The sequence below is a fragment of the Pteropus vampyrus genome, unplaced genomic scaffold, assembly GCF_000151845.1.
Source record: "Pteropus vampyrus isolate Shadow unplaced genomic scaffold, Pvam_2.0 Scaffold263, whole genome shotgun sequence".
NCBI lineage: Eukaryota > Metazoa > Chordata > Mammalia > Chiroptera > Pteropodidae > Pteropus > Pteropus vampyrus.
The window spans coordinates 925,956-940,184 of NW_011889044.1; the positions used below are offsets into that span (position 1 = coordinate 925,956).

General features: G+C 40.9%; 1 protein-coding gene across 1 annotated transcript in view; it reads right to left on the reverse strand.

The window, feature by feature from the left end:
- Positions 1-14,229, reverse strand: part of KIAA1109 (KIAA1109 ortholog) — a 146,012-nt gene that overhangs the window by 98,146 nt on the left and 33,637 nt on the right. Inside the window, exons 14-22 of the mRNA XM_023520429.1 lie at positions 13,955-14,110; positions 13,586-13,683; positions 12,180-12,358; positions 11,936-12,042; positions 10,798-11,006; positions 8,381-8,608; positions 7,567-7,704; positions 3,509-3,688; positions 1,458-1,586 (exon numbers count right to left, since the gene is read on the reverse strand). Coding sequence (XP_023376197.1) covers positions 1,458-1,586; positions 3,509-3,688; positions 7,567-7,704; positions 8,381-8,608; positions 10,798-11,006; positions 11,936-12,042; positions 12,180-12,358; positions 13,586-13,683; positions 13,955-14,110 — 1,424 coding nt within the window. The remainder of the gene's footprint in view (positions 1-1,457; positions 1,587-3,508; positions 3,689-7,566; positions 7,705-8,380; positions 8,609-10,797; positions 11,007-11,935; positions 12,043-12,179; positions 12,359-13,585; positions 13,684-13,954; positions 14,111-14,229) is intronic.

Consider the following 14,229-nt stretch of genomic DNA (forward strand, 5'->3'; position numbering starts at 1 on the left):
GTAAATTTTATGGTATCTACGACAATCCACGCGGATTTAATTTAATTTTTCTCCTAAAACACAGACTTGGTCATGTTTAGGTTTGATAAAAACATACACATCAGCCACTTCCACAAACTCCTTGGGCAGAGGGCCCTGAGTAACGTTAACGGCCCAAAAGCACGTAACTGCTCATCAGTGGCAGACTCTGAATGTATTTCCTCCATCAAAAAAGACCTTAAAAAAAGGAATCTAAAATGACAAAGCATACCAGTGCAGTGGTTGCATGACATGGTGGCTAACTGCAAAGGGACACAGGGAAATGCTCTTCACTGATAGGAATGGTTACACCCGTATGTATCACATTTGTTAAAACTCAAACTCTACGACTTAAAAAGGGTGAATATGTTATATGTAAATTATGCCTCAACAGAGTTTAAAAATTTTTTAAGTAACATAAAAGCTTTGAGTCTTAAAACAGAAAGTTACTGTTTAAGACTTTTGACTCTTAAAAAAAAAAAAGATGCCTACGAGCCCATGTGAATTATCCATGTGGACCCGGAGATGTGCTGGCAACAAGAAAAACTAATTTTATTGCCGATTATACCAGTTTCCTTATTGTAGGTAAATAAGCATGAGTTACCGATGTTTGGACATAAAATTAAAAGAATGAATACGTTCAATTTTCAGTCATATAAGAGCAAATAAAAATTATACAGCAAAAGAAAAAAGGAAAGGCACATAGGAAAGAAACTAGAAAGAAAAACTAAACTATTAACAGTGGTTGTCTCTGCATTGTAGAATTGGGGTAAGTTACTTATCTTTCTTGAAACTGCCATGTTTTCCAGATTTTCTGAAATGAGCATACTTCCTCCCGAAAAAAAAGATGCTCCCCACCCCACACTCATAAGAACAGTGTTTACTGCACGTCACTGCTACCGCACACGGTCTCAGGGACTCCTGTGACTGTACGGAGCCTGAGTCGACGGACCGCACCGCTGTGGAAAGAGCTTCAGATCTGGAGTCGGGAAACGTGGCAGATGCCCAGCACTGCCAATCAAGTCCGGGAGAACAGGTGTGCTCCGGAGGGGTCTGCCAACGAAGCCACGGAAGGGCCTGGCACTGCCTCCTGCTGCGACTTTTACGTCGTCTACATAAAGGTATGGCCGTGTCCCCAAGAGTTAGTGTAATAAAGCAACAAGACCTAAGTGTTCACAGTGAAAATGTAAGAGATGAGATATGCTTTTCATAGTATCTCATTTATTTGTGAATGAATGTTTCACTAATTACCTTATATGTTAGCTACTTACAACTAAATAGCAACTGGCTATGATTTGCAGGAATAATTTTCATGATTGAAAAAACTAACTATAGTGTTTACTTAGTGACTGTGCAATTGATTTAAAACTCACATCTCAATCTTTCATTTTAAAAAATTCATAAATGTTTATAATACGCTAGCACATTTCTTAACGTACCTTGGATTCACAGAACCGACGATCAATTCCATGCTGACATATTATTACTGATTTGGGTCTTTCCAGTTCATACTCCCGACATACCACGTGAAAAACAAATGTCTGCCCCCACTCCAAGAGACAAGCCAGCTACAAACAAGCGGTGACAGGGTGACAACACCGTTAGCATACTGAACGCACATTCGAAGCTCAGAGGCCAATCGAAAATCTTAACACAGCTTAAAATAACCCAAACACCATCTTATACCTGCTGCTATATAATCTACTTGTCAGCCAATATCATTTTCTACCTTGACATCATTTATAAGCATGTATTACTTTTCATTTATGAATGACAAAATACATGGCCAAAATAAAAACTCAAACTCATTTCAACTTCTAGAGCAAAATACTTTTCTTCAAGGTTTTCTCTTTCTTCTTATATGACTATATGGCATATATGACTATATGACTTATATGGCATAGAAAAGCACTTAAAATTTATTACCTAATAATCAACCAACCTTTAGTGTAAAATTTTTGAGTATTTAATTATCATTTTGAACTGTAGTTTTAGAAAATCAGGCATTTTGAAGATTAAAGCACTTTTGTTCATGTAAATAGAAGCTTAAATAACCATATAGCAATTTGTCAAATCTTGCCATGTTTAAAAATTCTGAATTTTGAAATTGATTAGAGTCGTTAATAAACACACCAAGATTTGGGTCTAAAAAGCACACAATTTAAACTACTAGAAAACATGAATTTCACCTTTAAAACATACAAAGAATGGCATGAATGTTACAGCACCCACGCAATCATAAACATGATGCCAACATTCTAGTACAGAAGAAAATGTTTCGTCTTCTAGTAAGTGTAATTTATGGACACGTGAGATTCCAGCAATCCTTAAAGGAACTGCGTCCAGTCTCACAGGGTTGGCAGGAAACACGCTGTTTTGTTACATGCTTCAGTGCATATGAGAGACGGGAAATGGTGGATAATAAAGAAAGGATAGTTGAGGCCAGTGAGCACTGAGTATTTCTTTTCATTCATTTTTATATGAGATACCCTTTTGCAATTCCATTCATTTTCCTACTATTTCTAGAATCTTAATTTTTGCTGTCTTCCATCAATTTCTTTCAGATATAGAAGGTACTTAGATTCTTTATTCACCTTCTCGTTGCTACTATCTACCTCTAAATTATGTTTCATACCCACTCTGTAACTTTTTATTAAAATTGAGTATGTACATTTCTGCACGTTCCAGTTTTTGCAATGCCAAGATAAACATGCATCTATAAGCTAAACATCATAAATATATGGCTCAACGGGTAAAATTTTAGAGTAAAATGGCTATTCAACTATTCGGTGGTCCATTTCTAGAACTAAATACTCCTTAAGGCCTCCAAGTCTCCTAAAGACCACGTGGGACGGTAAAGGGGAGGGGACTCATACAAGGGACACGACGAGCACTCGAGGCCAGGTTTACTTACTAGTAACTATGTTTTTACTTTTTTAAACCAGTATCTACATTATTAATAGCAGGTACAAATGACATTATGTTGCTTTGGAGCATAACAAGCAAAGAACTGTGCTACCTAATCCTTAATACTATAAATGCTATTTTCAAATCCTACTTAAGAACTACATAAAAAAGCAAAGTTCTTAGAAAATTATTCTATATACTGGGGAAGATTGTTCCAACAGTGGAGAACAAATATAATTTTAATAATATATGTACTTTCTCTATAATATATATGTAACATATATATCTCATTCTGAGTTCTTCCCAAAGAAAGTCTCGGATTCTTTAAAGTACGATATAGACCTATGAAACATACCCGTCGGTTTTGTGTCGCTCGGAAAAGTGAAACCTGTCTCTGACTCATCTATTGCTAAGAAAATGCTGAATGCCGAGAACGACATCTGTCCAAAAACCACAGGGCCTTGTGGCCACCGGACGCCCTCAGGGGACACGCAGCGAGCATTCGAACAGGCACACGACTGGCTCTCGGAGCCATGGGAGCAAAGGAAAAAGAAGTCAGGAGCTAGTTCTGTGAGAGCCGTACCTGTGGGGCCGTGACCTTAGCCGTCAGGCTCCCAGCCTGCACATCGATCAGCCACGCGTATTCCAACGAATCATTTCCCAAAGGAAGACCTTCTGCCGAGAACATGGCATGCGCTCGCAGCTGGAGACCGGACAAGCTGATGTGCCCCTCCCTGAGCACCTCGTCCACCGGGGGTCGCTGCTGAAAACAGTAAGAAGGATGTAAGAAATACCAGAAAATCGCATTATAACGTCTCATTGCTCTTCCCTCCAGAGACAGGAAAAACACGCCATGTGGAAAATAAGCCTTCAGGATCCAGAAGCTCTTAGCACAACTTTGAACACAAGAGGAGTCCGAGTTAAGCCTCTGTAGTGACGGCATCCACGAGAGCCACAGCAGCATGTGGATCTCTGACTGCTAACAGCCCTGACGAATAAAAAGAAACTAGTGCTCTGACAGGGAATGTAACAGGCCATCTTTTGTGGGACGGCAGGAATCACGAGACTAAAATACTAAAAAGGAGAAAATAACGGGACAATAAAGACCATTAGGACAACTAAGTAAAGAACAAGAAAAAGAAACCGAAACCATCTTCCGCACAGATTTCAGGAACTACGTAAATACAAAAGGACAGATTTGCCTTACAGAGAATAATCATGCGAACACCACTAAAAAGCAGCAAACGGTTCAGAGAAAACGGCTGAGATGGACCCGTTCGGAACGCTACAGCGTGAGCGCTACAGCAGGGTTCTGCATGGAGCGCTGACTCCCCAGGGTACCACAGGGGACACGGACCAGCAGGCTTGGCAGCGCCCTCCCCAGCTCCTGCGGCTCCACCTCCCCGGCTCTCAGCGGCACTGACACCGCCCACCTCCCTGCCATCCTCCTGATCCAGGAAGACCTCCTGCCAGGGGCTCCGCGAAGCCGGCCCTCGCTTCCCTCTCTCCGCTCCATACTCTACAAAGGACCAGAGAGCTTTAAAAAAGGCAGATTTTGTAATGTGCTCGTCTCAAGACCACTGCATGCCTGCGAAGCCCCTCGCACCTCTCCGGGCAGCACCTGTCACATGTGAAATTATTTATCTGCACTGTCACCCCGCCCCGCCCCGCCCAGGTATTTATCTTCTCCATCAGGCTGATGAGGGTAAAGACCATTTTTGTCGTGGGCACCATGCTTCCCACTGCACCGAACAGATAACCACAAAAAGCAGACCCTGCTGACGGAGCGGCTGTGCAGTGTCCTCAGACCTCAGCACGCACGAGACGGCTCACAGGGACCCCCCAAGCTAACCTCAGCACGGGGTCTCTTCAGTGCGTGTGTGCACGCCGCCTCCCAGGGCTGGGGTTCCTGGTTTCAGTACGCTTGGGAAATGCGTACTTTAAAAAAGTTTTTTAAGAAGGACAAATCCGATTCATAAGGACTTCTTCAAAAGAAATTTCAAGTTGTGACTAGAATATATAGCTCCAGAAAATGTTCTGACACATTTTCCTTTTCTTGAAGCTGCGTCACATAATGAAATCGCCCTTCTCCGGCATCCGCTGCCTAAGGTGTTGTCTGAGAGTGGTGGGGGGGGTCTGCTGCAGCCTTCCAAATTCTCAGTATACAGTGTCCGTGATCTTTTTTTTCCTTTTAGCTCAATAACACAGGTGGATCTCAGCTTGTCCTAAAGGTATAGCCAACCTAGTACGCCAATAAACACTGCAGTCTAAATTTTACTATGGCTTGCATCATGTTATGGGGTGGTGTCCCCCCAAAACATGTCCAAGCCCCCAGCCCGGGTACCTATGAATGAGACCTCACTTGGGCATAGGATCTTGACGGGTGTGATCGAGTTAAAATGGGGCTACAGTGGATCCAGGTGGCCTTTACGAGGAAAACTGGGACACACAGACACACGGAGAGGAAGCCATGTGGGGACGGAGGCCGAGCTTGGAATGGTGTGCCACAGACAACGAGCGCCCAGGGCTGCTGGCAGCCACCAGCAGCTGGGGAGACGCACGGCGGGGTCCTCCCCGACAGCCTTCAGAGACGGCATGGCCCTGTCAACACCAGACGGCAACCTCTAGGCTCCAGCCCCACAAGGGGAGATATCTGTTGTTTTAAGCCACGCAGTGCGGTTCCACTGCTCCAGCAGCCCTTGGGAACGAACATGTGTCGTAAGATGATCGTGAAATACAACGTGTGATTTCCTGAATCGGACACAGAAAGCCACCCAGCGCCTCAAATCCCGAGCCTTGAGGCCCCAAGTTAGGACTAAAGCTACTAGGAACAAGTATCCACAGGTGAGTGACCCAGGACTGACCAGGGGGCTGTCAGGGTGCAAAGCCTGCCATGGTGACAGAATATTAGACAGCACAGAGACAAAAGATTTCTTAGAGACAGTCACGCCAGCACCACATAATGTAAGCAAGTCAAGCAGATAAGCAAATTCCAAGACTGTACACAGAAAGCGCCCTGTCTTCCGGGCCAGCCGTCAGGGACACTGAGCATCACCGAGTCTGGCACTACCGCCCCGCAGCTCTACTCCACGAATTCCTTCTCTGGGGACCGAATAAACCACACGTATACCTGAGTCACCATACACACCTGCTGATGACTCCATAATTATGGCTGATGTGAACTCTCATAATGAGCTCAACAAAGCGTTTTTTTGTATCTGGTAAAGTCTTTTGAAAATGCAGTGATTAAAATAGAAGTTAGAGCATTGCCAGGTACTCGCAAGACAGATGCTCATCTAAGATGTTCAGAACTCAGCCATAGGAGATATTTCTCTTTTAACTTTATTATTTTCCTCAACAGATCAAAAAAAGGAGATGGACTTCCTCTCCACATACTCAGCTCCCAGAATAGAGACCAACCAACCCTAGTGACCCGCTAGTTAGAGAGGAGGCCAAGAGGTATTTTTCAGGTTTCTATAGCCAGTTAAAAGTGTTAGGTATGTGAGGTCTTTACGATACAATAGCTCTGCCACTTGATTTCGGTGGCAGTTACACAAATCTACATGGGGTAACACGACACAGAACTAGGCACACACATCGCACCAATGCCGGTGTCCTGGTTGTGATACTGCACTATAATTATGTGACAGATCAGCATGGAGGAAACTGGGTGAAGGGGACACAGGGCCTCTCTGTACTAACTCTGCAACTTCCTGTGAATCTACTATTATTTTGAAATAAAAGTTTAAAAAAGGAAACATTCTGTGGCAGAACTAGCATATGTTAAGTTTCAGCTACTATGTATATATGTGAAATATATACATCTACGAAAAGAAATTAAAGTTCTATGTAGAAAAATATAATCAGTTATGGCAAGAAAAGGTAGTATACTATTTTAAAGAAGATGATCAGTTACTGCACTGAATCCAGAGTAACTTATCGTCCATGGACGATGTGAGAGTTATTGGATTCATCCCCCCATTTATAATTTTACTTTGCATTGTATTAAAATCCATTTACATCTGTAAAGCACACAAGTTCCCTAAAGGAGGGAAGAGCCCTACAGCAGTGGTAGATGCCAGAAGCAGCCATCTGGCATTTAAAAACAATAATAATAAAGTGATAATTTGCCCAGGAACGTAAATGATTCATATTTGATGAATATCATTAGTTGTCTTCCAAAAGACTCCCAGGGATATCGTGAAAAAATTAACAAAATATCTTGTAAGCATGTTGCATGAAAAGAATAAATCAGTGACCATGTAGGTGCTCATGTTTTGAAGATTCACGGTACTGGTTAGTATTAATGCTTAGGTGGTGATTTTCAGCAAAATCCACCAAGATTTTATGCATTTTTCCCTTCCATAAATAAATGAGAAAGATATAGAGTATTTCTTTCCATTTCTAAAAACAAAAAGATATAAAATATAATTGTTTGGGATCACAAATAGGGAACAGCAAAGAAAAAGAAAAGAGATTCTTGAAAAACTCTCATGCACATACAAAACTCCTCAATATGGTTAAACTAAAAGCCTGCAGGTGTGGAGAGCTACCTGTTCCATGCACAGAGGCTAATGCACTGTTTTGACCCCACAGAGTCATAATGAACCTGAGCCTCCAGCACAGCTCGCTTCCCGTTACCTGATAGTTATCGCTGACACACACGGTCAGGGGAGACAGGACAAGCTGTAGCATGGTCTCCCTAAATCCTTTCTTCATTTCAAAGCATAGTCTTTCCAAGAAAGCCGTGGGACATTCAGGACCATCGGTGGTTCCGTGCTAAAGTCAAACAAAATACCATAATCAAGGTGGAGAAAAACTGAAGACCAAGGAAGTGCAGGAAAATAATAATTACATTCATGTAATTAAGAGATTTTTTTAAAAAGAGAAACAGTGCTTCCTGATGAACAGAATCACTCTGGACCCCAGTAAGGGCTCTAGGGCCACTAAGCACCAGAGGTGACTTCTCTGCTGTGCAGCCCTGGTGTGTGACATGGAGCCAGTGCGCCACACAAGCTCTAGGGCCACCCTTCCCTCTCTGGCCTGGCTCCAACGGCCCGGGTTCTCTGGGCAACACAACCTCGTTCCAAGGCAGCCTCAAGGTCCCCCTTGGGGTGAAGCAGGATTCTGGGCTGCTCCAAACCCCTGATGTACTTCAACCTCAAAGCCAAGCCTGACTCTTGATTTGGTACTAGGTCCACCATAAGGCCTCAAACTGGTCTGCGGCTGGAGATGAAGGCTAAGAAACTCTACAGTCCTGGGATATCCATGAGCTCAGTGCCATGAAGAAATGTTCTCTAGCTGCATGGAGCAGCTCGCGTGAAAGAAGAAAAACAGAAAGTGAAATCACCAATGCTCAAGCGATCCCATCACGAAACACACACACGCAAACAATGTTTCCTGTGCTGGCTAAGCTCACGGTCCACTGACGCTACTCTGATCTGTACACACTTACAACAGGAAGACGCCCGTGCACTCTGTACAAGTTCACAAGGACAGTGATATCCCAAGGACGCAGGGCCAGTGGATGGGTGGGCTTGGCCGAACTTTCGCTTTCCTTTTTATCATTCTCCATTCCGACGGCAGTCCAGCCAGAGCTGGACGACGTCGTCAGTGACAGAACGGGACTTGAAACCACCTCTTCGAAATCCATATACATGTCATCTTCCCCAAAGTAGTTTTCCTACAAACATTAAGAAATGCTATCAGAAGAGATATGTAACAATAACTCCTCACCTTAGAGTTCAAAATTTGTAAACCTATTTTATGTAATTAAAAGCATCAGGTCTGTTTCCTTAAAATGAAAAAAAAAAAAAGATACATATATTTAAGATATACTCTTGTCCGCTTAGCAAATAAATATTCTGTAGCAAAAAAAAAAAAAAAAAAAAGCCCACAAAAGGTCATAGAAGTTTACAGTAAAGTTTCATAACACCACCTCCGGTAATAGGAAAAACTTGCAGTCCAGGTCCTAGAGAAACCGTTGGGGGCTTGTAAGGGTCAGTGCTTTTCAAGCTGCTGCTCGGAGTGCTGAAACAGTGACACCCGGGGACACCTCTCAGGGGAAGCACATCAATTCACCGAAAATCAACTGGCTAAATCCAATTAGCTAAACACTACGATTCATACAGTCCTGTTGAAATATTTAACAGGAACGTCTTAACAGCTTTAATAAAAATATAGATGTCTAATCAATGTACTGTATACTTGAAGCTAATTTAAATAAATTTATTTAAAAAGTGTCCAATTTTGGTTATTGATGACAAAAACATGTGTTATAAAGTTACCAAAACTTCTTTTCATGTAGTTCATCCTAGTTTCTTATGCATTAGTGTTTGAACTGCAAATATTCTGGTTTCTTTGCATCGGAATTTATTTTTAATTGAAATCCTTTTTTTCTTCCCATTGATTCTGAATTTAAGTTTTGCCTATGTGATCTGTCCATAGTGATCAAAAACTGTTAAAATATTCCTTTTAACACTGTTAGCTATATTTGTTCAATACTAGAACCAAGTCAGTATTTTGGTAAATTCTGCATTTTGGTTATTGACACATTTATTTTCTGGCTAGGGTTCTGGATATCAAGTCGATTAGTAAATGTAATAACAGTAACTCAAATACTGAGATTTTAGGTACCTTCAAAAGCCATTCAGCCCACACTTCTTCCAGAGTCTTTATTAGCAAACCCCAATTGTCCTTCCCCAGCTAACTCTGATTATCCTAGACTCCTCCTAGAATCGATCGCCTCTGTCACTGTACGTGACAGGGCTCCTTGTTAGCAGAACACCTGCACTGTGAACCGCGAGAGGGAGCACACGAGTCAGCACTGACGGAATCAGACTCACGCAAGTAACTCTGCTGCTCGTGCTTATCGATGTTTGGGTAATTAGTCTGTCTTTGATTATCAGATGCAGTAAACATCCAACAGTACAATAAACATCTGAAGCAAAATGAATTTGCAAAATCCTAGAAAAATGCAAAATTTCATGGAGTTGCCAAAAGTGATGTTGGGTAACTGCTCAAATCACAGGTAAAGCTTTTGGTGATAAGTGAGGATCTGGAGGGCTTAGAGCCGTTACCTAGGAAGAACAGTAAGTCAATAAGAATTATTGAGGACATGCTGGGGACGTTTTCAAAGGATGAGCTGAATATTAAAAGAGCGACTTCTAGAAAACTGACCAAGTCCACACCCTTCTTAAAATAGCCTCTCTTCACAATTGTGCTACGGACATCAACCTTTAAGTGCTATCACACTGTGCAATCACACAATTTCAGTGGGACAATTATACCAAAATGAATTAACACTTGATTTAGTCCTTGCCCTAAGAAGTAGTGCATATTTCTTCGGAACCTAAATTTGTCATACCCTGAAATGAACTTATTTTCACGTATTTGCTTCAAATTTGAAGACGGAGCTCCAAACAAATCCTTGATTATTATTTACCGTGGAATAAAGTTGTTTGTTTGTAATGGAGCCACGTGAAGAAGACCTTTCCTGGCACCAAGAACCCTCAGATAACAAGGTTCTCCTGTGTTATATGCCGCATTCATTACAGCGTGTTAAAGCTTGTCCATACATGTCCACTCCTCCAGCTTATCTCCTTGACAACAGATGTCAGATCACCTGTATCTCATAGCAATTAGCACGATTCCTAGAATATACTAAATGCTCAAAAAAACACTGCACTGAGGAGTATACTCTTCTCATAATTTTGTAATGAGTCTAGTACTACAAGTCTAATCAACATATATAATATATTCTCAACACTTTAAATCATCCAACTGGCTGGCTATCGCAAATGGTCCCAATTTCAATTAGACATGAACTGCTTGCTTATGTTTAAAAATGTTAAGTTCTTTTAAAAATCATACCTTTATACACAAAAAGGCATTTAACAGAGGTCCATAGAGAGTTATCTGAGAATCGGGGGAAAGTTCCATTTCCACGTGGAGCTTATCGGGCGGCAGTTCCGAGGGATCAACAGGGGGGCGTGACGAGGCGGAGGGAGAGGGGACCGCCCTGTCCGACACTCTCTGCGACGGCCTTAACACGGACAGCATCGTCTCTTCCATTTCTGACACTGGAAGAAATTGAGAGAAAAATGTTTGTTGAAGGGAGGAAAGTACCTCTTAGAAGCTCTTCAAGGAATTATCCACTAAGAAGTCTTATTTTGCAAATACGAAAGCAACTAACCCTGATATAGCCTATAGTATACCAGGAAGACAACCCTAAAAGACTGATAATCAAGAATGCAAACTGGAGTATGTGTAGAAGTACATAAATCAGATTGCACAGAACCCATGAAAAGTCCCTGTCAACACTAGCGGCACTAGTCAAGTCCATGCAATATAAATCTGGGTCACGATTAGGCTTTAACTATCCTTGGGCATTAAAGTACAGTTGTTTCCACATAAAAAGCCATTTAAATATAGTGTGACATTATCAAGTTTCATATATAAAGACAATTATAGAAACTATTCTTTAAATCTTAACTCACTGGAAAAATACAAAGAAAGTATCACTTGACTCTAATTCCATTTTGGACCCCAGTAATAAGGCACATCAGCTTCAGGGTAACTATGATATACGATGTCGAATGTGTTAAAGAAATTAACATTCCACAAAATTAAGTGCTTTAAATATATTCACACATATATTTGATAGTCCAGCTCTGCTTGATAGTGCAGCTCTGCTGCTTCTAGCTTGGAACATAAATTATCTAATTATGTTCTCTGAGCACATTTTCTCAACTCTACAATGATAATATCTATCTCACAGAATTGTTTTAAGGATGAAATGAGGCACTGTAAGCAGGAAACAGCTTGGCCGAGCTTTTGATACAGAGATAAATGTTCAATAAAAACCTATAACAAAATCCTTAAACGATTTTAAATGTATACAATTATTTCAAAATAGATGCATTTCCAAACTGTTTTATCTCTTTCTTGTACCTCCGATGATTACCAATCATAACACCAGATGTTTAAAGTACGAATTAGATATACTCACATGACTGTTTTAGCTGTTCATCTGCTTTTTGTGGATAAATTGGATGCCATGTATAATCAATGGTAAGCATGACGCTTGGGACAGTCCAGCATTCGACCCAACCAGCTCTTTGAAGAGTAAAAGATAAAGTTTCTAGTCAGGTATTTAATTTATTCCTTTAATTGTACACAAGCACCAGACACAGAGAGTCAAACGAGTTACATGCTGAGTATGAAGACTCAGATCACTGACGTCATGTACTCACTTTTCCTGAGTGATGTTCCGCCATTTTGGCTTAACGGTTTTCTGGCCACCGTGACACTCGGCAGGAATACCAGCATCGTGAGTCATTTTACTTGGGTGGCAATTCCTTACCAGCATAAACAGTGAGTATTTACTAGGGTGGCAATCTGGCAGAAACAAATGGAGATCAACATCTTCTCCCTAAAAATAATTTATAATGACCCAAAGTAATAAAATAGGTACATAAACATGTTAGGTTACTATTTACAGCCAAACCTCTCTATAATAAGCTTAAGAATAAATTCAAAATAAAATTTCAAATGGCAGATTCTACAATGAACAATCAGGTAAATAACTGAAATAAGATTTTACATTGACTAAATTCTGATTTGAAAGTTCAGGGGGGAAAAAATCAGTATACTTTCCACAAAATAGTGAAAAGATTATCTTCCATGGGTATTCATGGATATTTCATATGTAACTGAGTAAAAAATTTAAAAAAAAAATCCTATCCCTAATATATGGTGGAATATGTTCTTTATTTTTATTAATTTTAAAAATACAGTCGTCTCTTTTGATCCTAGTTAGTGTTGGTCCGTCGACTGGCATTTAGGAACTCTGAGCTGGTCCACGGAAGGGTCTTCAGTCAGGCTCACCTTCGCCTTTCTGGGCCCCAACCTGCCCGCCCCGATGCCTGCATTCTTGGCCAGCAGCACAGGACAGTGGCTAAGCCATGCCGCCTGGTTCAAGTTCCACTCGTTACTGAACTTGGCTCCTCAGTTTCCTGTTCCTCAAAGCAGACAATAATAACAACAGCTTCCTCAAGAGGGCTGTTCCACAAAGCAAACGGGTGACCACTCAGAGCCCCAGGGATAGTGTCTGGCACATATGAAATCTTTAACAGGTGTTAGCTGCTCATATTATTACTGTTGCTATTTTTTACCACCATAACCTCCATCAGTACTACAGCTACCACTGATTGCCCATACCCTAAAATTAAATGTTCCTAAAAATTCTGAACCCATAAGAGTTGGCTTTCAGATAAAAGGAAGACAGGTATTTGTGGTTATTCCTTGAATTCACGGTTACAATTAGGAATGAAATACAGAGAAGTATAAAATCGAGTCATGGACACAGTAAACATCAGAGCTAGACGGGTCAGCCTCAGGGGTTAGAAATGAGCGCTAAGAAAATAATCAACTCAGGGGATTGTTTTTTATTGCCCAACTTCTTAGGGTAAGTTGGAGAACTAAGGGGAATGGCAGAACATTGTGTTAACCATAAAAAAGAGACGACAGCAATTCTGTGACACTAAGATTAGTGAGCAATGGAGGACAGCTAAAACACTTCGGGGTGGGAATGGGAAGGGCAGGGGGTAACGCTGGGCCCTGGGAAGTCAAACTCACTAATGCACCCAATTATACGTACTCTTAGGGAGAACTTGGTGTTGCATGTAGCGGGGACGAAGTCTGTAAAAGGCAGAGAGAAATCGATATTCAGTGTTTCCCCACAGGCTGCCAGATACACTGCAAACAGGGAAAAAGAAAAGAAAACTTACTTTTAACTTCAATAAAATTTTCAATAAAAAATGCCTTAAATACACAAAATAAACAAAATCAAAGACTAAAGCTTAGTCCAAAACAAACTCTGAAATAGTTAACTGAGAATCTTGCAAGATAGTGAAAAAAAAAAGGTCAATTCCAGTAGCTACTAAAACCACAAATCAATACCAATTCTCCGTGTTGGTATTTGTCTTAATGAAAAGGAGGCTTAACCTAATTTTTAGAAAGTTCTTACCATTTTCCTGTTGTTTAGTGGAACAATCAATCCAGTTGTGTTGGTTAGCAGCCCAAATCATCTCAAACTGATGAAACATGATTTTAAAATTCCACGTATATGGTACAAATGAAAAAATGTCTGGAGCACTATCACTAGACCAATCTTGAATTAAATCTAAAATTATTGGAGTGGGAGACAAAAATTAAAATTAATTGAAATTCAGAAAACAAAATGTAAAGATTTAATAACACTTGATTGCAACATGCTGCAAGAAATAAAGGAATTTTTTCCCA